General features: G+C 48.1%; 1 protein-coding gene across 3 annotated transcripts; it reads left to right on the forward strand.

The window, feature by feature from the left end:
• The first annotated feature begins 220 nt into the window (after window positions 1-220).
• wrd (Protein phosphatase regulatory B subunit well-rounded) lies at window positions 221-17,657 on the forward strand. Of its 3 annotated transcripts, none has more exons than XM_050192818.3 (7): window positions 224-377; window positions 529-603; window positions 1,174-1,473; window positions 2,724-3,844; window positions 4,530-4,602; window positions 4,646-4,768; window positions 16,795-17,657. In XM_050192818.3, exons 1-7 carry the CDS (start codon window positions 351-353, stop codon window positions 16,936-16,938), a joined length of 1,863 nt encoding a protein of 620 aa, XP_050048775.1. In that variant the 5' UTR covers window positions 224-350; the 3' UTR covers window positions 16,939-17,657. The 3 variants fall into 3 exon arrangements, with proteins under 3 accessions (XP_072141177.1, XP_050048775.1, XP_050048776.1); XM_050192819.3 differs by having other exon boundaries at window positions 225-377; window positions 4,664-4,768; XM_072285076.1 differs by lacking the exon at window positions 529-603 and having other exon boundaries at window positions 221-377.
• The last annotated feature ends 3,428 nt before the right edge of the window (window positions 17,658-21,085 follow it).

Genomic DNA, 21,085 nt, shown 5'->3' on the forward strand with positions numbered 1-21,085 from the left:
GTTGCCTTTGCAAAAGCGACTGCGAAGCTCGCGCGCGCGATTTTTATTTATTATTTATATATTTTTTTTCGGTTCTGCAGAACGCAACGCCGGAATCGCGCAAAACCTTGTGTGGTGGGCGAGGAGGGTGCGCGCTCTGCCAGCGAGCCGCAGGTGACGTCACAGTGATGTTACGGCTGTTACGCGAGCGCTATGTATCTCTCCGCCATTGAAAGGTCACGTGCGCCCTCCGGACCTATCGCGTCAGTTGTTGGTAGTCGCACACTCGCTGGCGGGTGTCGAGTACGTATACACTGCTCCCTTGAAAAGTTTGCCCTTCGCCCGATGGCGCGTGAACCGTTAATAAAATAATGCCTAATCGGACTGACAAAGACAAGGTGGGTTGAAGTGACGACTGCCGAGCCGGGTGTGCCGTGTCATGCGAAGCAGCGTCGCCAAGCCGCTCGGCATTTGACGTGCATTTTCCGCTGCCTGTGTGTGTGTGTGTGTGTTAGGCTTAATCGCGGCTCGCCCATCCTGGCCTCGCAGGTGCCTGCGAAAAACAGCTCCGGTGTGACGGCCAAGAATGGCAGCGGCAAAGACGCGGTCGACGGCGCCGACGAGGTGAGCTGGACGGCCGTGCGCGGCCGCCGCATGCCTGTCGGCAGCCACTCGCCTGCGCAACATGGCGTCTCCGCGGCTAAAAAATGACGGGGGGGTCTCGTCGCTGCGCCGTCGAACTCTGGGCTCAGCCGACTGCGGCACACGCGCGCGGACCGCGGGTGCGCAGCGCGACATGCCCGCGAGTCGTGCGTGCCGCCGGCTGGGCCTCGATTGCAACGGCGCAGGCCGCGCGTTCTTTCTCGCTGTCGCCGACCATGTGCCGTTTGACAGACCGACCCAGCCGGCAGGCAGACAGGCAGTCGACCTGTCGCAGCAGGTAGCGCAAATCGATGCAGAGTTCGCTCGAGACTCGCTTTGTGCGAACTTGTCGCGACGGATGGTGACCGTGCACGACGACCCGGCCGGTACGGTAGCATGGATGAGACGTGGCATACAGTGTTGTCTGTCAAAAGTGCGGGCACCACGAAGTTTCTTTTAAGGTATTCGGGCAGGTCGTACGCACGCGCGCCTGCCTGTTGGCGACAGCGCTTTGTCATTGTGTGCGAGCTGACGGAGAACGTGGTGGTGCAGGTGAGCCAGGCCTGCAACAACACCAGCGGTGCCGTACACGCCAACAGCAACGGCGCAGGTGGTACAGCGGGCACGGCAGCGGCGCGGGCTGGAGGACCCAAGTCGGCTCCTCCGCCCGCAAACCTGGTGGCAAAGTGCAAGCTGGCTGGCGCCGTGGTGCCCACAGCCCCGGGCAGCGGTATGCGCAAGGAGAAGCGCCAGAACTCGTCGCGCTTCAACGTGAGCCACAACCGCGAGCTCCAGAAGCTGCCCGCGCTCAAGGACGCACCGCTGGGTGAGCGCGAGGACCTGCTTATTCAGGTGAGATCAGCGACCACCTGTTTCCTAGTCTGATCTCTAAGGAGCTCCCACGGTATGAAGAAATGGTTATGCCGTGATGCGGTTGAAAGTGCAACGTACGTGCCGACAAGCAATTTTTGTTGAGAATCTTGTAGCAGTAAGTGAACACATTAATAGCGCACGAGGTATTCCAGTAATTCTTTGTATAGCTAGATGCAGACGTAAGATAGACGCAAGCTGCAAACTGAAAGCACAAGGGGTACAGTATGAACACTGCAGAGATTTGCCTGGCCATACAACGAGCATGATTTTCTCACGAGAAAATCTTTTGCATGTGCAAACATTTACACAAAGCTCAACTTCAAAAAGCTTTGCAAGTAGTGTTGCTAAGTTTGTGCCTTTGTCACGTTTCATTATCTTGCATGCCATTATTATGAATTATATAAGTGTTGAATGGTACATCTGCAGTGCTGGTCTCCTGGTTGCAACTGAGTTGTCAGAAAAACGCAGTTTTCTGTGCACGCATTTTTCACTGCATCATGAAAAGGGTGTTCATTGATAAGTAGGACACTATATATAGGTTGCTATGTGGCTTACCACTCGATCAGCAATCTGGCTGTAAATGCGATGGCTTGGCTTGCACTTGTGGCATCTGATTATGGGACAGGAAGAAGCTACAAGATGTCAGGCGCTGTATCATTCCAGAATCTTCTTTCATTTCTGTTGGACAACAATTCTAGTGAGAATAAACAGATGACAAAGCCCTGGCCATCAGCATGAATGTTTCACGAAATGTCTGCAGTTAGCAGTTACCGCAAATGATCCCCAAGTGTCTTAGAAGCGCTGCCATTATGAAATTGTTGAAACTACCTGTACCTTGCACTGGCTGATAGGCCAGGCTGTATTTTGCTGTGTACAGTGTAGAGCTAATGGTATGCAGGACAGGTGGGAAGCACTATGGCTGTGTTCTCAGCTATAATAAATGCCCTTGATTGCATTGAACTGTTTACTTATTCACAATAACTTGTACAGTTTGTGATACCCTGTCAGGCTGGCAAATGGCTTGTAGTGCTAAAATGCATCATTGCTTTTTGTGGCACTACCGGAAATGGCATGTGTACTTTCAGCACAAATGGGTGCAGCATAACGCTGCTTCATAAGATTTATATCCTCACTAATAGGGATATAAACAGCCCTGTTCCTGCACCTACACGGTGTAGCGTACCTGTGGGCAGTAGCACTACATTCCTTCAGATCTTTTTTTCATGCAGAAAATCCGACAGTGCTGTGTGCTGTTTGACTTCGTGACCGACCCCCTGTCAGACCTCAAGTGGAAGGAGGTGAAACGTGCAGCTTTGCACGAGATGGTTGAGTACATCACCTCTCAGCGTGGTGTGCTGACGGAGCCGATCTATCCCGAGATGATCCACATGTTCGGCGTCAACGTGTTCCGCACGTTGCCACCCTCGTCCAATCCTAACGGTGCAGAATTCGACCCCGAGGAGGACGAGCCAACGCTCGAGGCGGCGTGGCCGCACCTCCAGCTTGTCTATGAGCTGTTTCTGCGGTTTCTCGAGAGCCCAGACTTCCAGCCTGCGCTGGCCAAGCGGCATTTGGACCAGCGGTTTGTGCTGCAGCTGTTGGATCTGTTTGACTCAGAGGACCCCCGCGAGCGTGACTTCCTGAAGACGACGCTGCATCGAATATACGGCAAGTTCCTAGGGCTGCGGGCATATGTGCGCAAGCAGGTGAACCACATGTTCTACCGTTTCATTTACGAGACAGAGCACCATAACGGTGTTGCTGAGCTACTCGAGATCCTCGGCTCCATAATCAATGGCTTCGCGCTGCCCCTCAAGGAGGAGCACAAGTTGTTCCTGCTGCGTGTGCTAATGCCGCTGCATAAGGTCAAGTCGCTGAGTGTGTACCACCCGCAGCTGGCCTACTGCGTTGTCCAGTTCCTCGAGAAAGAGCCGAGCCTGACAGAGCCGGTGATCCTGGCCCTGCTCAAGTTCTGGCCAAAGGTGCACTCGCCCAAGGAGGTGATGTTCCTCAACGAGCTCGAGGAAATCCTGGACGTCATTGAGCCAGCTGAGTTTGCCAAGGTGATGGTGCCGCTCTTCCGGCAGCTGGCACGCTGCGTTTCCTCGCCCCACTTCCAGGTGGCCGAGCGAGCCCTCTACTACTGGAACAATGAGTACATCATGAGCCTGGTCAGCGACAATGCGGCGACGTTGTTACCCATAGTGTTCCCGGCGCTGTACAAAAACTCCAAAGCTCACTGGAACAAGACCATCTATGGCCTTGTGTACAATGCCCTCAAACTGCTCATGGAGATGAACCAGAAGCTGTTCGACGACTGCGTCCAAAACTACCGCCAGGAGCGCCACAAGTGAGTCTCTATCAGAGTTCAAAGTTTGTCTAGCTTTATTTTTCTTTTTTGTTTAAAAACCAACTGTACGAAAGTTCAGACAGTGGAAGAAACCTATTTTGAGATAATCTAGTTATAGAGTAGCCTGTGTGAAGTGCTTTATGTTCAAAGTGTAAGCTGACGTATCACAAAAAACTTGTGAAAATAATGCTTTCGATGCTGAAACTGAAAAAGAAAAAAGCAGAAAATATTGCCCTTACTGTTTGTCGTACCCAAATGATGCAGTGCATTGAGAACCATCACGGCTGCTCACCACGACCCCTAAAATTAGGGGGCATCTACAGCACACCAAAAATTTTTGAAGCGATGTGCTTGGATATGTGTCATATCTGCTAACTAGTGCATGCATCATCTGCTTTGGTGCTTTGGTATCTGTTGATGAAAGAGCTCAGACAATTACCTGCCCCACAGCTTTGCCAAGATCACTCGACGCAAATTAAAGCCAAAGTGAAATTTTGTTGCAGTTGACTTTTAACATGACAAACTGTGGATGATGAGATGAATAATAATTGTAGGACAGGTGCGTTACACAGCGCACCAGTGCCCTATTAGTGTCTCATTCTGTCTTGTTCATTTGAGTGTCTCATAAATGTGGGCAGGGTTGGTGTTACGGGCCTTGCCATTCTTGCATACTGTGTGCTTGCAGTGAGAAAATGCGCCTGCGGGAGCGGGAGGACGCCTGGAACCGGATAGAGAGTCTAGCCGAGAAAAATCCTCAGGTATGCAGTTGCAGAGGAGCAGTGTTGTAAGCGATGACTCAAGCGCACTGTGGTTGTGCAGTTCCACATAGTGAAGCCCGAGCTAGGTACCACAAGCCCGGCCCTTGAAAGCCCACCGGAAGACGACGACATGCTCTACGACAGGCTGGAAAGCCAGGCCAAGGAGGTGAGTAGGGTGAAGACCTTTTGGGGTGCTAATGCTGGATTAGTTCCAGCGTAACTAGGGTTTCCAACTCTGCCGAATTTAGCGACACAGTCCAAACTTTTGAGTAAAAGTCCAGAGTCCCAACTTGACCCAGTCGGGACAGCCAAATGTCTAGACTTCTGGTCTTTTTATAGTTCATAACAATCAATAAGCCACATTTCATTTTTAAATGCCTGCCAGGTAGCTTGGTTACACATTCTTCTGTTCCGTTATGAAGGCGATCTCGTTTTTTGTTGTGGCTCTAATTGTTGTAGGCTCTGACCATTCACAGTACCAGTCTTGTATTTTTGCACCCATAACCCACAGCAAAAATGTAACAGTAAAGCCAGGGTTCAGATTATATGCGAATTTCGCCTTGGGGAGCCACACTTTAAGGCCAAGTTCTCAGCTGTTTAATGTTTGTTATCTTCCAAGTAACCCTACATCCTAGTAACCCCCATCTCCCCTACAGTAACCCCCATGCCCCCTACATACTAGTTGCCTCTACAGATCGCCATTGTGCGTTTAGTAGTTGGAAAACAGTGCACGTGGCGCCGACCAACGTTACTAGACTAGCTTCAGTTGTAAAACTCTCCGCCCACGCGCTTCCAGCCGCTGTCGCCACTTCTGTGACAGCCGCCAGATGGCAGCGCCGTTCCACTGCAGACGCCTCGCCGCAGCCTTGATCAACGTGACTAGACTGGCCTTGAGCTCGTGCGGACGGGCAGTTTGCACGTGTTTCGCGCTCGCTGGTGTTCCCCCTTGTCCAAATTAGTGATACCATGAGAAACCGGTATCCACCTACAGCAATAAGATTTATTGGGCCAGTTGGTTCATACTGAAAGAAGGGTAAATTGCACGAAAGGAAGAAACGCATACGGCGAAGCGCAGAAGCTGCGTGTTGTGTTTTTCTTCCAGTAGCCTTAATGTTTCGTGCAGTTTAGGCCCAGGAGCCTGAAGATCTGTCCAAAGTGCATGACTGTAGGATGATCTTCACCCCCACCGAAGCTTGTCACCACGCCAAAGAAACACTACAAAAAGAAAGATGAGGTCAGTCTTTGAACACACAAGCCAAAAAAAAAAATATCGTCGGCTCTTCCACTCCGTGAAGATGGTTACCCAGTGAAGCTGAAACGTGCGACCCCTGTGTTTATCACTGGGTTAATCCCTAGGGTGCATTAAAGTATTTCTCAATTATGAGGTTACACACAATCGGCTGTGATGGAGAGAACGACATCACTCATGGTATGCCCGCAGGCCGCCGTTGTCACTTGCGTTCGATGTCTCGAGTTTGCTCGGCGGCGTGGTTCACAGCCTTCGCCCGCCATTTGCCGCTCGTGATTCTTCGAAATTAAATTTCTTCAAAATTAAATCTGTCCGTTACGTAAGACAATGAGTGACTCATACTCCCTTAAGCAATGGCTCATAGCCCCGTAAACATGGCCTCCCCATTACGACAACAGAAGAGAGGTGAAATTCTAAGCTGGAATGATGAACGTCAATGCAGCCAGCTGCGGAAGACGTCGACGACGAACGCGGGAGCAATGGCACGAGCGCGTACCGTGGATTTCGCAGAGAGTTCCCGGTCGGCACGAGGAATCGCTCTGTTCCACGCCGAGCGAAGCGTCGCGTTGCTGGGAGCACAGAAAAACTAGCGTGCTGAACTGTCGACATCGTTCCGATACCGAAATACTAAAGCGCCAAATAGACGACACAAGAAGAGACACGGACGAGCGCTTACTAACAACTGATGCTTTATTGACAGAAACACACAATATATATACACAAATCTGGTGGCGCAACTCACACGTTTTCGAAAATCACATGGTAACCAGGCAAAAGGCGATAAAACGATTGTAAAGGTGACGTTCGTGACAATGACACATGGTGTATAGGGCCAAATGAGCATAAATGATAATGGTTACGCGATACACAAAACACCGCCGTAAGGGAGCACCCCATTAAAAACTATAAAAGATAGATTTTTCGCCAAACGCAGGCGGCGCAGCAACATGCTCAGTTCTGACTAAGGGCTTCTAAAAAGGACATTTCACTTTTATACAGAATTTTTTATAAAGATGATTATAAAACTTCCACACTACGAAGCAAATCGCTATTTGAGCTTGTGGCCTGTGTATCACGTGATCATATGTACGTCACCTATGCCCACTGTGCTCCCTCGGTCTGCATGGAGTGCTTCACGATGTGGCTCAGTCGCATTTGCTCCGGCACAGTTTCCCATGCGAGGGCCTCTGTTCTTAATCTGGTCCTTTGTCGTGCAAATGCTAGCTGTGAAGTGATCCGATTCACGTCATTCATGTGAAACCAGCTTTATCAACATTGCCATACCTGCCAACTCTTCTGAATTTTCCGTAATATGTACGAATTTCGAGCAGTCTTACAATTGTAAGATTCTTGCTTGAAATTTTACAGAAAACATTTTATTTGCGGAAAAAAAAAACATGAAAATGTAGTAAAACTACACCCTGGTGCCTTGCGCCGCCATAAGAGAGTCTACTGGGGGGTCACGAATCCATATCCAAAGCTTGTTAGTGCTGATAGCGCGTCCACAAACCTGTTGCCATGCTGTTGCCTTTGTTCGCACGGGCGTGAGGGTTTGGACTTTAGTCAGCTTCAGTCACTGCAGCGTTGGCCTCACCTTTTGTGTGACTAGCCCTAAAACAGCGAGTATTTTCGATCGCTGTGGATGGCAATAGCAATAGGGATATGCAGCTTTACCCTATTTTTGCGACATATTTCGTTAAAGAAACGAGTAGAGTCAAAAGCCGCCTTCATTGCCTTGGGTCAATCCAAGGGGAAGTGACGAGTCACAAGATTGCAAATCTGGTTCTGGACGAGATGAAGTCCCGGAATTCGCTTGTTGGAAACCTGTGGACTATGTGTTCGGACAATGCCAGTTTCGTGATCGGCAAGAAAAACAGTGTTTTTCTGTATGGAGAGAGGCTCAATCAGGTTTGATAGGGGTTGGTTGCCCGTGTCATCTCATCAACTTGGCCACCCAAAAAGGAGCTTCATGTCTTCCTGTAAAAGTTGGTGAGGCTTTGGTTGAAGTTTTTTTTACAGCTCGAAATAGAAAGATCGACTCAAAGAGTTCCAAAAGATGCATGACGCCGAGGTCGGAAAGATGAAGCATTCGTCGACACGTTGGCTGTCGTTGGGAAAGTGTTTGAAGAGGCTGCTCGACCAGTGGAAACCACTACTCAGCCTTTGCTTATCTGAAACAAAGCAGTGTAACAAGCAGAGCTTGTTTCTGGAGTCATACTTAATTCCAAGGACTTCCTCACAAACCCCCAAGAACCCTGCACTGACCCCAAAGTCTGCTACACATCTTCACAAGACTGCTGTAGGTCTTGGGGGGGAAAAAGCACAGACGGCGACGAACTCTCGCTAAAGAGGAAAGGAGCTCATTCTGGACCTCAAGTAAAAGAACTGAAACTTCATACCAAGGATTCTGGGGAAGCCAGCCACGTGACTCGTGAGGAGTGCCTGTTTTATTTTTTGTCATCGGAGCTAAACAGTGCATGCTGTCTTTTTCTCCAAAATGTTATACCACTTTTTGAGAAGGCAAACTGCCTTCTTCAGGCGCAGGCTCCTCAGATTCATGTACTGAGGGGCCTCTTGAACCGCCTTTTTGAGGATCTCCTGACTAGATTTGTGCGCCCAGGTGTTGTCAAGGCATGCCATTCATTGCTGGAAGTTGACTATGGAGCCGCCGAGAACCAGAAAAGTGATGAAGACATGGTCATTGGCAGCACAACCTACTCTGTGGTTGAGACTCAGCTGCATTGAGAGAGAGCAGTTCTCTGCTGTACATCTGTGCTTAACGGCAGCATGTGATTACATTCGCCACAAATTCCCTCTAGGAGACGTCAATCTCAAAATGGCTGAAGTTGCTCAAGTACGAGCTCTTGAAACTGCTTCATTCAACAGCGTATGTCATTTTATTATGGCATTCCCTGCTGTCCTACCCCAGCAGAGTGGCAAATCAAAAGAAGAAGCAATCGATGCACTTGAAGTCGAGTTTGCCAACTTGCAAGCATATGAGGTTCCAGCCGACATATTCAATAAGCCAAGGTGCGACGTCCAGTGGTCGCAATTAGGAAGCGTTCGAAGTGTCGATGGATCACTCAGGTTCCACAGAATTTCATTGGTTATGCTAGGTATTCTCTCTATTCCCCACATCAATGCTGAATCTGAGAGAATATTCAGCACTGTGAACAAATATCGGAACGGAGTTTTGCTCATTTATATGCGAGAAAACACTCTAGAAAGTCTGCTGATGGTCAAGGGGCACCAGAGTGGTACTTGCTTTGAGCAAACCTACATGGATAAGTTTCTGAAGCAAACGAAGTCGGCAACAGCAAAAGCATTGCAAAAATAAATGGTGCCCCAGTTCAGTTTTCGCTCTTTGCTCCCCAAGACACGAATTTAACCCCCCAGCCCCCCGCCGTGATAATTTTACGAATTTCCAAATCTTCAGGTTGGTAGGTATGGCATTGCTGAAGAGGGAGGTGGGAGAGCTGCTGGCCAAAGATACGTGTGGACGAGAAATGCATTCGCTAATGGAGAGTTTTTATAAGAATTTTGCATTGGATCAAGTTATTTCTGCTGTTTATGTGTGTGGATGTGTTTTAAAATGCGAAAACATTGTCTCACGAGGCAGAAATCTGGTGTTGTAGGCATGACCACACGATAGTCCAAAAAGGCTATGAATCTTTGGTGTTATTTAATGCCGAGGTAATTAAGATAGAGTTAATTAAGGCACTTGAACCCACAACCTTTGTTGGGAGTTTTGTGAAGGCTTAAGGAGGAGATTGTGATCTAGCGGTGAAAGTGTGCAGAAATTTCGGCTAGGGGTAATGCCATTGTCAGTTAAAAAGAAAACAATTCTAAACAGATATCTGGATATTGTATTTAAGTGCCCAACTATAGTCTTTTATGCCAAGATGCCCATTCCATCATTCAAACACCTGAACTTTTTTGCCACTGGTGGCTGTGGTCCCATGAGGCTCCTTTGTGATTTCATTACCCTCCACCATAAGGGCGCATTTTCAAAGGCTTCTGGTTGTTGCAGCCTCCTGGGCTCTCAAGACTCAGTGCAGATAGCCCAATTTCACTATGTTCAGAGCGCAAGTGCAGTGGCGATATATGAGCCCCGTCTACTTTCCCGCTGTGGTAAGTTCGAAGCAAAATTGAGGGGAATATTATTATAGGTTCTTCCGGTGAATTTCAGGGAAATGTTCTGAAGTGCGTATTTTCAACTACATTCCTCTTGTGGAATCTTTTTATTCTTGCCTCTGTGCCTTTTGATCTCGTAATTCAGATACAACACGCTTCTTACCATACTTGCTCCTCACCCTGACTGCCACTGCCAGCATGCTTTGTGGCAGCATTGGCATAGTGACACTTGTCATACATCCCTGCTCTTCTGAATTTTCCCTAAAGTTTACAAGTTCATGGCCATTCTGCAATTTTACAAATGTTAAGATTTTAACGAAGAAGTTTTGCTCTTCAGTCTCTGACTATACTCTTAGAAGTCAGGAAAAGGACATTAGAAGGAAAATTGCTGCTAGAAATTTTACTCGAACTTCCTGAAGCACGCGAAATTGGCAAAATGGCAGAATCTCTGTAAATGACAGTGTTGCCTAAAAACAGTGTGTTGAGTAAAAACATTGTGTTGCTATTTGGTATCGGCTGTTTCAAGTTTGCCGCTGCTTGTGTGCTGCATCTTTTATTGGCAAGGAACAAGCACTGCGAGGTTTCTGGAATTGTATTTCAATAGTCCATGTCGAGTTAGTATCTATCTTTAGTGCCCTGTTAAGCCTTTCAGGCACTATGTACACACTTGTAGTGCATCAACATGAAACTAATGATATTTAAAATGGGTCAATACATCTTGAAACACTTCTTATTAGAACTGTGCTACAAGTTTGAATATGTGCAAAATGTTTTAGTAAAACTAGTGGCAAGGTAGACAGTTGGGTGTTCTTGCTTAGTGGCAGTATGTCATTGTATGTGGCAGGTTGACTTATTTCATTGTTTTTCAATATATTGTGCCAGTCATAATTTTTTAGTGACTGGATAGGCACAAGGCGCTATTCAAGCCAGCTAGAGATCACTATAGAGACTTTTCACATGGAGTCTGCATTCTGTAAACTTGAGAAAACTTGCCAAATAATTAAAATTCTTAATCTATTCTACAGCTGTTCACTTTACATGATTCTGAAGACACGAAATACAGTGAAAGTAAGTTTTCCAGGGTATCTACCAACCGGGAAAACCGGTAATTCTCAGGGATTTTGAATAGTCTGGAAATACTCAGGGAAAACTCCGGGAATTTTTGCTTCTATCAGGGAAAATTTACTGTAACTTTATCGAAAGGGAACGAAGGTCGCGATAATACTGGCTAGAGTAACAGAGCGGAATCGTAACGAATCGTCTTTGACGCTGTGGCGGTGCCTGGAGGAGTTGCCATTGTACAGTCAATGACCAACTTTCCGGACGTCCGATAATTCGGACGGCTTCGCGGCACCACCACATATCCTGCAGGGTCAGTGTATAAGAACGTCTGAAATACCTTTTGCCGTTCATTTGTCTGGACTTTTTGTTGTGACCGCAGGTCCGGAGCGACATTAATCAAAGACACCACCTTCGATTTTGAGCATCTCACTGCCTTGAACCGGTGCTCTCACGCAGATCCGCTGGCAGCTGTAGCCACCACCGTAGCGACGCCAGCCGTTGTTGCTTCGACGTTTGCTGTTAAGCCTCTTGCTTTTCGGTGCTGTGTTTTTCATTGAAAGACTTTGCTGCTGTCATCAATGGCACCGACTCTGCCTTTCTGGTCCTCGCAATTGGGTTCGAAGCTTGGAAACCATGGAACGTTGCATAAGGCCGGTTCGCGAAAGTCAGCTTCGCCTCAGTACAGAAATGTTACGCAGTGAGGCATTACAAGCGTGGGAAGGGGGCAACACGGTACGTATTACTTCATCATACACGCGTGCACCCGCCATCTCCTGTCACTGTAGGAGCACCGATATACAGTAAAACCTCGTTAAACCGTACCCGCTTAAACAGTAGTTTCGGTTTAAAAGTAGTAAAGTCAATTCCCCGACTCAGCGGCCATTGAACATAATGTATTTTGTATCCGCATAAACCGTACCAGCTTATTGCGCACGCATCGGTTAAAACGTAGCGTTTCCACTTTTCGTCGCGCAAACACGGCGGTGCGTCGTCTCCATCGGGCGGCCCAGCAGAACAACGAGCCTCGGAGATCGGTACAACGGCCTCCAAGCGCCCTGTGCGTTTGCACGTGAAGCCGCATCAACATCAACATCATTTCGACGCCGTGCCAGAGAGCGTATGGAGTGTTGTGGCGTCGTGCAAGCGAGGACTCATGTCATGCCGAAGCTCGGATAAAAAAGACGCCGGGTGCTCAGCATAGAAGAAAAATTAGACATCGTCCGTGCTATCGAACGTGACACGAAGAAGTCGGCGTTGGCCCGCGACATGGATCTGCTGTTGACTACAGTGTGGGGCATTTGGAATGCGAAGTTGCTCGGCAGCGCTGCTGCGACCGCGAAGAGATGTCGGCTACGAGGTTCGACTTTTCGCCATCGTTGCCTCTGTTGTTGCCGAAGTGTCGACTAGCGACAGTGATGAGGACGACACGGAAAGCGACAGCACGGGCGATTCACGCCCGACAGTGGCATAAGCTGCGCGCTACGTCAGCCTCATGAATGCAATCGTCGCAACGAGAACAGGGGCGCGATAACGTAACTATTCCAAACCAAAAGTTTTCCGAACTCCGGCACCCGGCAATGAAAAAGGCGCCCTGGGACTTATGCAGCACTACTGCGCGCGTGCACGGAGAATACGTAACGCCAACGAGAGAGAGAGAGAAGGAGATTCTTAACGCCAACGAGGAATCTGCCGTGCGAGTGTTTGTCGAGAGGAGGGGGCTGGCTGAGAAGCTGGCACGCAGCTTCAGTAAGTTTGAGGCCGCTGTCATCGTGCTAGGCCGCCGCGGCATCAAACGAAAATAACATTTTTGTCGCGCGAAGTGAATAAATACTGCATGTTTTTTTTTACCCTTTCATCACACTCTCTCTGAGCTCCGTTTTCAACAGGTGAGTGGGCGATCTCATGCTATTTCGGTTAAACAGTACTACCGTTTAGTACGTAGTTTTTCCGAGCTCCGGCCGACTACGGTTTAACGAGGTTTCACTGTACCTAATAAGTGTACTGGCAGTCCTTCAGAGCTTTTTCGGGTATGTCTGTGGTGATTTTGAGCCCTCAAGGTCTCAGTAAAAGAGAAGCATTCATTTTTTTGTCATCCTCCCATTTTCGAAATGTCTGGTTTTTTCGGGCGTTTTCGTGGTCCATAGGGAGTGTGAAAAATCGGACGTTGCCTTTACAACTAACCAAGAAGATGCTTCAGTCCGTGGGGCAAATGTGCAACGGAAGGAAGACGTGAACAGAAAGGACGTACACATTCAAAGTGTTGGCCGACGCTGAGATGCAGGTGTCCCTCATCCAAACCAAAATAATATCTTTAAATTACCAGCTGTTCAGAGAGAATCTCATTTATGACAAAGTTCGGGCCTCATACCAATGAGCTTGCTATCACTTGATGGAAATAGCTCATATTCGAAAATATTTGCTTCGGTATACATCTCCTTTCTATTCGTATTTGAGAATGTTCAACTTGATTTGCAGTGGGCTTTACCATTATTTTCGACGATATCTTATTCGCTGTGGAGTTCACTATAACCCCTTCCGTTGTGGGAGATACGGGGGTTCTCCTCCGTACTCTTGGGACAAAGGAACGACAACACAGTAGTGCAAACAATCACAAGGGCATTTATTGCACCTTTCATAGATCAATGCCTGCTAGCCGAGTTGCTATCCCCAAAACATGCCGATGGGCGCGCGACAAATCTAGAAGTCCGACTTACCGCGACCGCATTGCGGGCGAATATGTTCGCCCCATGCTGGATCCTAACGCCTGGTCGTTCGCGAGTTCGGTCACGCCAACGGAGGCGCGCTCGAAGGCCGCCACGCGAGGCGGTCTCGCAGAAGCATGGGTCGCCGCGCACGCGTGGGACGTCCATGCCGTGCGCCCGACCTGCCGGGAAAGAGCAGCGCCTTGTCCCTCGGCGCCCGAGTAACCCCGCCGCGGTGCGACGGTCGTGCCATCTCTCGCACCGCGCTTGTACCACTCCGAGCGCCGCGGGCGCCAGGCCACGCGAGCCGTGCGGGAAAACAGCATATCAGGGGATGCGTGAGAGTCGCGCATCCCCACACCGTCTATTCTCTTTTTTGAAAAAAATAAGCGCTACTCCTTACTATCAAATTGGATTAAGTAATTTTTTATTTTTTAATGTGCTTAATAGAGAGTGACAGCATTGGGTGACATGGTGTCAGCCCGTCTTGACACAAAAAAAAAGGTTTTTTCACTCAGGAAATTTTGCAAAGGCACTCGGGGAAACCTGGAAAACTTGGGGAATTTGGAAATGTCAACTTGGTAGACACCCTCTTTTCAGTCAGCAGAATCAGCACCTGAAGGGTTAAGATTTTTGGTAAGCAGACATGATTTTACCACTCCTTGGCTTCGATTAAACAGTTGCATGTACCATGTAAAGAAAGCTATTAAACAGTTAATTTGCACATTTTAAGTAATTTGAGAAATTATAATTGAAATTTTTCATGGTGCTCATCTGCACCTAGCCAAAAATGGTATGGGCATAAATATTTCTTCCTTTTTTCTCTCTTTCTTTCTAAGAAAGTGGTAGAAAATATGGAGCGCCAACCAATTGTTGAAAGAGGAAAATAGATATCTCGGCACCACTACGGGAGCGTTGTTCATGATGAAGGGAATGAAGTGAAGGTTGGTTATACGGTCAAACCCACTTATAACGGTACCAGTTTTAACAATATATCGGTTATAGCAATGAGAAGCTGCTGCACCATCATTTTTTGTATGTTTTCCATAGTGAAATAACCCTCTTGCTACAATGCACCGATGCCGCATTATCGGTTGTAACGAATTCAGGCTGCTGGGGGTGTCCATGCCGAAAGGTAGTGAAATGCGAAATCCTTGAAAAGAAAACAAAACGAGAAATTTGAGCCGCTGCATGATGGGCCACTGTGCGCTCATTTTCCAGCCTTCTCCACGCGACTCTCTCCTGTCGCCCTTCACCCCTCCGAACACGAATGGGCTATACCCATAGGTTTACGCCTCCTGACCCTCCGAAACACTAATGGACCGCGCCAACTCCGCCGCAAGCAGATTGCTCGCATGTTGCTCGCTAGCTCCCCATTCAGCACGGTACTGCGAACAGCTTAATTGCTCGCATTCGTCTTTTATTGTCTCGACGTCGTCTCTGGCAAAGCGGTTTCTCAGCTTCGCTTGACTCGCCGATGATATGGAAAATGGCTGATCCACTCGCTGATCATCAGCAACGCTTGACGTTGCTGGTGAAAAGAAAGCGCATGGCTATAAATTTGGAGACTAAGTGCGTCTAACCAATGAGACGATCATTGTGAATGTGCTTGCATCAGATAGTGATGGCGGTGATGCCAGCGATGACGCGGTAGGGCAGGCTGCATCAACGTTGTCCTCACAGGTGGTCCCAACAGATGTTTTCGTGAGGAACTTTCTGGTGCACTATGTGGAGCACTTGGATGCCTTGGAGAAGGATGTCGGCAAGCTTCGCGTAAAGCATGCACGTCTGAGGGACACGGGCTTTTCTCGTGCAACCCAGTTATAACAATTACCGGTTATCACGATGAAATTTTCGTGGCACTTGAATGTTCTTATAAGTGGATTCGACTGTATACGCCTTATGGTGTGACGTAAGCATCGGGTGTACATTGAGAGCAGATTGCCTGAGTTGCAATTGAGCGTGTGTGACATTGTCTGGATATGGAGGGATTCCAGGTAAAGCCTTGTCGTCTTGTTGTTTTCTTTTCCAATTATCTTCTCGCTGTCCCAGTCAATGTCATGGCTCGTGGACACTCTGTGTTCAACTAGTGCGTTTGTTGCCACGTGCTTGCTGTTGACATCATAGTTGTGCTGTTTCAATTTTTTTCTGAAATTGCCCGTTTCATCGACGTACACGTCGATGAAAGCGCAAGGAATCATGTGCACGACACCCGGGAACTTCTCTTTTGCAAGCTTGTCTAAGAAAGTGTGCCACATAAGAAAAAACAGCCGACGATATGTTTGGCTGTTTTGATTCTCAAAATGTCTGGAGAAGCTCGTGTATATAAGTGCAGAAGAATGCCATGAAAATTAGTTAGGGCATGGAATTTTAAAAGTGGGAAGTACAGCAGTCATTTCTGCTTTTGTGTGCTAGCCTTTTGTGCTATGTGCCAAATGAATTGGTGTTGGTACTTTTTGCTCTGGTAATCAACCCTTTACAGCTAAATAAATGCAGCTAGAGCTTATATGAATGGGAGGCCCGGGCCTGGGGCCGCCTAGATGGCCACTGGGAGCTGCTGCTCCTGTGCGGCTTCCTTGGCTCGCTGGACGGCCCAAAGTTGGTCTTGGAGTTCTGAGCTGAGCAGCACGGCCGACCACCGCGCCCGTAGATTTTCTGGGGAGACTGCCATTTTCCCAATCGCCGGATTCCAAATAAAGTTATCACATCACATCACAGAGCTTATATGAAGAAAAAGCACTTTTGGGTGGGAAAGGAGGAGACAACAGTGTCTTGTCCCATGCAAAAGGGCTGTTTCTTTGCATAAGTATGTACCAACAGGCCCAAGTTACCATACTGTTGAGCAGTGTGGTAACTCGGTAACCTGTATGAACCGATTATAGTGGTTTTCTCTCTACTGCCCCTTTTAATGCTCTGGCAATGATGAGGTTGCCGATTGCAATTGCTTTGTCATGGCGTAGACCTCAATGCTGTTTTACTGCAGCCAGTGGCGGCAGCTCCCATTGGTGAAGGGGAATGCAAGTAGCAGTATGTTGTGCAATCCAGGTGACTACAACCTTGGCCAGCAAGAAGGAGAAGCCCCTGCTGCGGCGCAAGTCGGAGCTCCCGTTGGACTCGCTCACGCTCAAGGCCCTGAGCGACCACAAGAGGGCCGACCAGCTGCTGGCACCACCTGATGCCCCACTCTGATGACTGCGCCCATCACCGGCTTATTTATTTGCCTTTATTTTTGTACGCCCTCCAGCAAAGAAAAGGCGCCTCGCTGGCCAAGGCCACACTTAGGAGGGAGGCTCAGAGGACCAGATGCTGACTAGCAGACGACGGAGGAGCTTCTCTCCATCCCCAAACTCTAGGCACGATCGCGCATTTCCAATAGAGTCGTTGAAACCTGACCCGTGCTGTTCGCTCAACAGGCCCTTGTGGTCTGTGCCTCTCACGGTGGCAACACAGCAGCGTGTGGTGTCTGGTACCGTCACGACCGTCAAGTCTCCTTAGGGGCAATCCACAAGCGCGAGCACTGCTGCATGCGCGACCTAGTCTTGGTTGCAGTGCTTAGGCTTAACTAAGATCTTCCTGTTTCTCTCCATTTCCTGTTGGGTGTGGTTGTGCAGCACTGAACTTTAAATGAGTTTTCGTGTGCGCTCATTTCTGCGACGGAATAGTCGGGTTAGTGCCTGTCGCATGTGCCTGACGTCGGGCCTTGCGTAACACAGTAGACATGCACCGAGTTGTTCACTGCTTGGCACCACACCCCCTGTTGTGTTGCTGCTTGAAAAGACAGCGCCATCGGAGCGACAGGACATGGGACAACAAGTTGCCCACAGCTGTTTTGAACGTCGCATGACGTTAGGGCAGCACAGGCATAATGCCTAGCTCTTGTGAGTTGAATAAAGAATGTCGATAATCTCGCAAGTTGTGATGCTAAGTTTACTGTGTTGTGTTTATGCCTATTTGATTTGAACTTGATTGAATTATCCGGCTGGTTGAATTAAACAAACTGCTCATTATTTGCAGGGGTGGGACTGCTGCGCCAATTGCACCATTTTGATACAAATGCAAATTCTGGCCCCAAACTGCACCAAACACAAAAAATCGACCAAAATTGCACCACGCTACACCAGAACGGCTTCGGCATGTGTACTCTGGCAGTGGTTGCGAACAGCGAGTGGATTCGTTCTCCAAAAAAGAGTAGTTCACATTCTGCACACCGAGTGACTGCGCCTCCCGTACCGTTTCTACACACTGGACTTCCCAGCGCTTCCGGCAAGTGGCTGGTGTACGCGCGGCCACTTCTGGCAGTTGTCGCTTACAGCGGACTGGCAAAGATTCAGCGGGCGGGCGTCTTGGTTCCCAGGGCCTGTATAACATAAAACCATTCCAGTCTTTTTTATGCCCATGTGAGAAAGGCCTGACCCATTTTGACCTATCACAAAGGGCTAATGGTGTATTTGGAGTAAAAAGTAGCAGTTTCGCTCAAAAGGTGAAGCACCAATTGTTATAGCAAATTATTAGACAGCTATACGAAGGATAGTAGTTTTATTGGCCATATAAACTTGCAAACATTCTCTTAATAAATTAACGAGCAATGCGTCTCTTGCGCACAAGCAAACGTGAACACGCCTCACTAGATGACTGTGGAAACTCGCTGTCCAAACGCTGTAGTGAGGAAGCACAGCAGCAGCAGCGAGTGAATTGACTTCCATGCTACCTCTTGCTTCAACGCGAGCTAAGCAGTGAAAACAGTGCACACGAAGCTGTCGGCAGTCGCACTCTGTCCTCGCCTGCATTGCCATGCCATACGCAGCAGCAGCCTGAGTAGAATGTCCCTCCCCAGCTTTCCTCCCTTGCAAGCCCAAAATTGAGCCACTGCCGCCGGCTTGCCCTTGCACACTTTCACTCGCATGTACTGCATACGGCGGGAGGCGACGACATTATCACCCCTGCACTTCATAAATGATGGCAATGGCAGAAATGCACCTGCAGTGTCCGTATAATGGTTATCGTAATAAAAGCAGATTGGAATAGTTTTGCATTATACCAGCGCAGGGTTGACTGCGGCTCTCTGGGTCTGCAGTGACATACGGTGACCCAGAAGTTAAGTTACCACATCCATTGGACCGCATAATTTGAGAACATTTTCCGCTATAATCATGAGCATCGGCGTAGGAACATATAACTTGATCATAGTGCCACCGATGTTAGCAGCTTTACAGATAAGCCTGCTCCGTGCCGCCGCTCGACTCGCTCTTTCATGTTCTAGTACACTACAGCTACAAAGCGTGCTTCGTGTTGTTTATTCCGTGTTGCTTCGTGGTTTTGAAATGCACTGCCATATTCTATTATTCCACCAGAATTCAGATTGGCCTGCTCCAAATTGCTCCAAAATGAAATTTTGTCTGCTCCAAACTGCTCGAAAACAATTTTACTTGGTCTAAAAATTGCTTCAAAATGACTTTGGGCAGTCCTACCCCTATATTTGCCCAATCCTAACAGTGTCCAAAGTAGAAAACTAACATGGAACTGACATTAGAGCTCCTAAACAGAGTATAAATTTATTATGCCCCTGATTTTCTAGCAAGAAAAATTTGCTAATGTCCAGTAGTGACCAGTTTTATAAGGTCAGCTTTGCTGCACAGCTTCTTGATAGCTTCCCCACAATACAGCCCTGTTGTGCGGTAAAGCATACAAACGCAGTTTTGGTTTTGCATCTGATTGCACAGTGCAGACAATTTTTGGTCCAATTCTCATGGGCAAAAAAATCCGCATATTACAATTGGGTAAATACCATAATCAGACAATTGTGAGCTACTGGTAATGCTTTAAAATGTTCCTAAAGCAGGCTGGAAGTAGTAATTTTCAACGAGAAATGACATGTTCGCTGCATTCACTGTGACCTAATTAGGACCACCATAGGAGTCGCATTAGTGCATGCTCACTGGTCAAGTTCGAATTATTCAGTGAAGGCCAATATCAGGATCAAAATAACAGTTCAGGCCCATAAAGAGCTGGGACCTTCGGTCGGGATCGAATTAATGGAAGTGTGTTGAATTCACTTGTGTATGGTTCACACTTTCCTTGAAGGGGCAGATATTTTTCAGGGTGCAAACTTTGCTCAAGGTAGGGTTATGGCTACTCACTCCAGTCTCGAACAGTGCTCGGACTGCTGTGCAGAAGAACTTGACCACTAGCGGCCAACTATGAACACTCACATATTCAGTCGTGCTCATTGTTGTGCTCATTGAGCTTGTTGGTTGTCCTCCATGCTGTTCATTACTGCTTTAGACCATAGCACCTTGAATCTTTTGACAACGGTCTCAAATGGAACTGCACATCACACATTCAAAATCCTTAATGCGCACTTTTTGCTGCGATGCTCTCGGAATGTGCCTGAAGGCACTATGCAGCACAGCTGCACAGCTGATAGCATTGGAGCATTAACTACATTAACAATATTTTGCAGGTTTTAGTGCGTTCCCAGCGATGAGTGCTATTGTGTATTGATAGTAATCTCAAATTTTGCAGCATAGAAGACTCCTCAAATGGTTTCACACCAAGGGCCATCTGAAAATTGGCTCTTGAAATAACTGCAGCGCATGGAAAACTAGCACTGAGGTGAAACCACTCTAATGAAAGAAAAGCATCAGGTAATGAACTGCAGAAAATGCAAAGCACAAGGCATTTTGCAGAGCAGATTGTTGCGTGCTGCTGTAAATGCTCCAAACGGTACTGCATTGAACATATGCATCTGCTTTGCACATTGGCCGAAACTGCCATTTTGTGACCTGGGGTGCCCTAGTATGTCTCTCATGTAATGCTAACACTTTTTTATGCTTCAGGGTCGCTAAATATAAAGTTCTCGAGACTTCGTTATGGCATGCACGGACCTGTTTTAGAAACATTCAGCAAGTTGGCTGATTCTTAAAGCGGCCCCGAAACACTTTTTGAACGTGGTAAAGAAACCTTTCCAATTGGTTAATAAGGCTCCTGTGAAGATGCGAGCCAAATATTATTGCACTGCACGCAGCAGGGAATGTCGTACGGCATTATCGAAAAAAGCTGGCCCACCAATGTGTGGGGAGATACGGGGTTCTCTCCTCCGCACTCTTGGGACAAAGGAACGACAACACAGTAGTGCAAACAGTCACAAGGGCATTTATTGCACCTTTCATAGATCCATGCCTGCTAGCCGAGTTCATATCCCCAAAACATGCCGATAGGCGCGCGACAAATCTAGAAGTCCGACTCACCGCGTCCTCGCGAGCGAATATGTTCGCTCCATGCTGGATCCCAACGCCTGGTCGTTCGCGTGTATAGTCACGCGAATCGTGGCGCGTTC

The sequence above is a fragment of the Dermacentor andersoni genome, chromosome 10 (assembly GCF_023375885.2).
Source record: "Dermacentor andersoni chromosome 10, qqDerAnde1_hic_scaffold, whole genome shotgun sequence".
Taxonomy (NCBI): Eukaryota; Metazoa; Arthropoda; class Arachnida; order Ixodida; family Ixodidae; genus Dermacentor; species Dermacentor andersoni.

Bases quoted from the DNA above. Each gene is read 5' to 3' on its own strand.
- wrd (XM_050192818.3), top strand. From the start codon at position 351: ATGCCTAATCGGACTGACAAAGACAAG. The intron at 1,474-2,723 runs GTGAGATCAGCG...TTTTTCATGCAG, and splicing joins GCGAGGACCTGCTTATTCAG to AAAATCCGACAGTGCTGTGT. The intron at 3,845-4,529 runs GTGAGTCTCTAT...GTGTGCTTGCAG, and splicing joins TACCGCCAGGAGCGCCACAA to TGAGAAAATGCGCCTGCGGG.